A 2,233-nucleotide genomic window follows, 5' to 3' on the forward strand; every position below is an offset into this window, starting at 1 on the left:
TTTTCTTTAGCTTTTGGTGTGTCCAATTTCGCTAATCTCCTTGCTTGGTGTGTCCGAGCATCCCTTGGTCTGTCCGAGGATTTCCCTATCAATTCCTTAGTCCATTCACGTCATCTTTTGGTTTAGAAGCAAAGATCGAGTGCCTTAGAGCCAGAGACTAACTTCTGAAACCTATCCACCATTCACAACCGAGAATCACCATCGATCGTGTGTTCTTAAGCCCGAGTGTGTATCATTTTTGGTATCAGAGCCCGGTTCAAGGACCAACGTGAGGTAAGGTGTTCCTTCTATCATTTCAATTCGTTTTTAATCAGATTTACCCTTTTTTATTTTGAAGAAAACCGAAAAATACAAAAACAGTTCCACCGGTGAAGAGGTAACACGATATCTCTTTCTATTTCATTTTACTTTGAGTTCCTGTTCTGTTTTGATCTTTCTATTTACAAAACCTTGAGAAAAAAACAAAATAAAGAAGTTAGAATGTCGGGAGAAGGAGAGCCCAGCCACAATGCGCTTGCACAAATTCTGCAAGACATACAAGAACGATTGGCACGACTAGAGGAGTTACCAAGGAGACCAGAACCTATTCGGGTCAACTTTCCTAGGCGTGAAGAACCTGTACGAGACCGAGAACGCACACCCCCTGATCCTCCTCAACGACGAAGAGACCACAGGAACAACGTCCCAATTGAAGATGATGAAGAGGACGATGATTTATGTCGAGATCAGCCTCGTCGTGCAAGACATAACGGTAAAGATATCAAACTCCAATTACCTACATTTGCTGGTCGTGTTAACCCTGATGCTTTTCTCGATTGGGAGAGGCGGATGGATAATATCTTTGAATGTTATGAGTATTCGGAGTACAAGAAAGTGCAATATGCTGCTGCACAACTCACCGATAATGCCCTAGCATGGTGGGATCGCGAAGTCGCAGAAAGGAGGAGAGCACATTATGAACCCATCTCTACTTGGCGTGAAATGAAACTCATGATGAGGAGAAGGTATGTTCCACCTCATTTTCATAGAGAGTTGCAGAAGAAATACCGTTCTTTAGTGCAGGGGACAAAATCGGTTGAAGACTACTTCGAGGAATTTGAATATCTTCGAAACCGGTTGGAATTGGATGAAAACGAAGAAACGGTGATGGCACAATTCGTTGACGGACTGCAAGAACGAATTTCTCGCAAGGTCGAAAGGTTAGTGTATCATGATCTGCAGGAACTATTACATTTTGCTATACAAATTGAACAGCAAATCATCAAGAAACAAAACCGAGTACACCGCTCCCGTATGGCTGCACCAACTCCATCAACATACAGAAATGAGGGCAAAGGAGTAACAACCACTGTGAGCAGGCCAAGTACACATGAAACTCAAGTTCGGGACAAAGGAAAGGCTGTAGCTACGTCCAAGGATGAATCAAAGGTAAGTAGATCCAACTCTACTAATCTTAGAACTCGAGAGATTGTTTGTTACAAATGCAGGGGACGTGGACACTATGCCAAGGACTGCCCAAACAATCGGGTCATGATTCTCACAGATGCGGGAGAGTATGAGTCAATGGACGAAGAAGAAGCTGAAATTGCAGATGAGGAGATCGAATACCCGGATAGTGGTGAGCTATTGGTTACGAGGCGAGTCTTGAGTACCATGGCTACTTCTGAAGAGACGGAACAACGAGAGACCATCTTCCACAGCCGATGCACCATAAGAAACAAGGTATGTGGTTTGATAATTGATAGTGGCTCTTGTACTAACGTTGCAAGTGCATACATGGTGAAGAAGTTAGGACTCGAAACGGAGAAGCATCCTCACCCTTACAAGCTACAGTGGCTTAACAATCAAGGAGAAATCAAGGTGAATGAGCGGGTCAAAATTCCTTTCAGCATCGGTAGATACCAAGATGAGGTAATATGTGACATAGTCCCGATGCAAGCCGGTCATATTCTCCTTGGACGACCATGGAAGTTCGATCGAGAGGTAAAACATGACGGTAGGACTAATCATTGTTCTTTCGTATTTGACAAGCGAAAATTTCTTTAGCCCCTCTAAGCCCTTATCAAGTGCATGAGATGCAAATGAAATTGTCAAAGGAAGGCGAGGACAACAAAAGAACAAACTTTTATGCCAAACCAAGTGTGGTAAGCAAGGCTTTAGTTGATGCAAGAACTGTACTACTAATGGTATTTAAGGATGTTGTGAGTACAGGTTTTGATGCACAAGAACTACC

The 2,233-nt window shown here is 43.2% G+C and overlaps 1 protein-coding gene across 1 annotated transcript; it reads left to right on the plus strand.

The window, feature by feature from the left end:
* Positions 1-480: 480 nt before the first annotated feature.
* LOC109117145 lies at positions 481-2,046 on the plus strand. Its single transcript, XM_019203891.1, has one exon. It carries the CDS (start codon positions 481-483, stop codon positions 2,044-2,046), a length of 1,566 nt encoding a protein of 521 aa, XP_019059436.1.
* Positions 2,047-2,233: the final 187 nt, after the last annotated feature.

Source organism: Tarenaya hassleriana, unplaced genomic scaffold, assembly GCF_000463585.1.
Source record: "Tarenaya hassleriana unplaced genomic scaffold, ASM46358v1 Cleome410, whole genome shotgun sequence".
Classification (NCBI taxonomy): Eukaryota; Viridiplantae; Streptophyta; class Magnoliopsida; order Brassicales; family Cleomaceae; genus Tarenaya; species Tarenaya hassleriana.

What these genes read in the sequence shown, in the direction of transcription:
- LOC109117145 (XM_019203891.1), top strand. Translation starts at nt 481, where the DNA reads ATGTCGGGAGAAGGAGAGCCCAGCCACAATGCGCTTGCACAAATTCTG.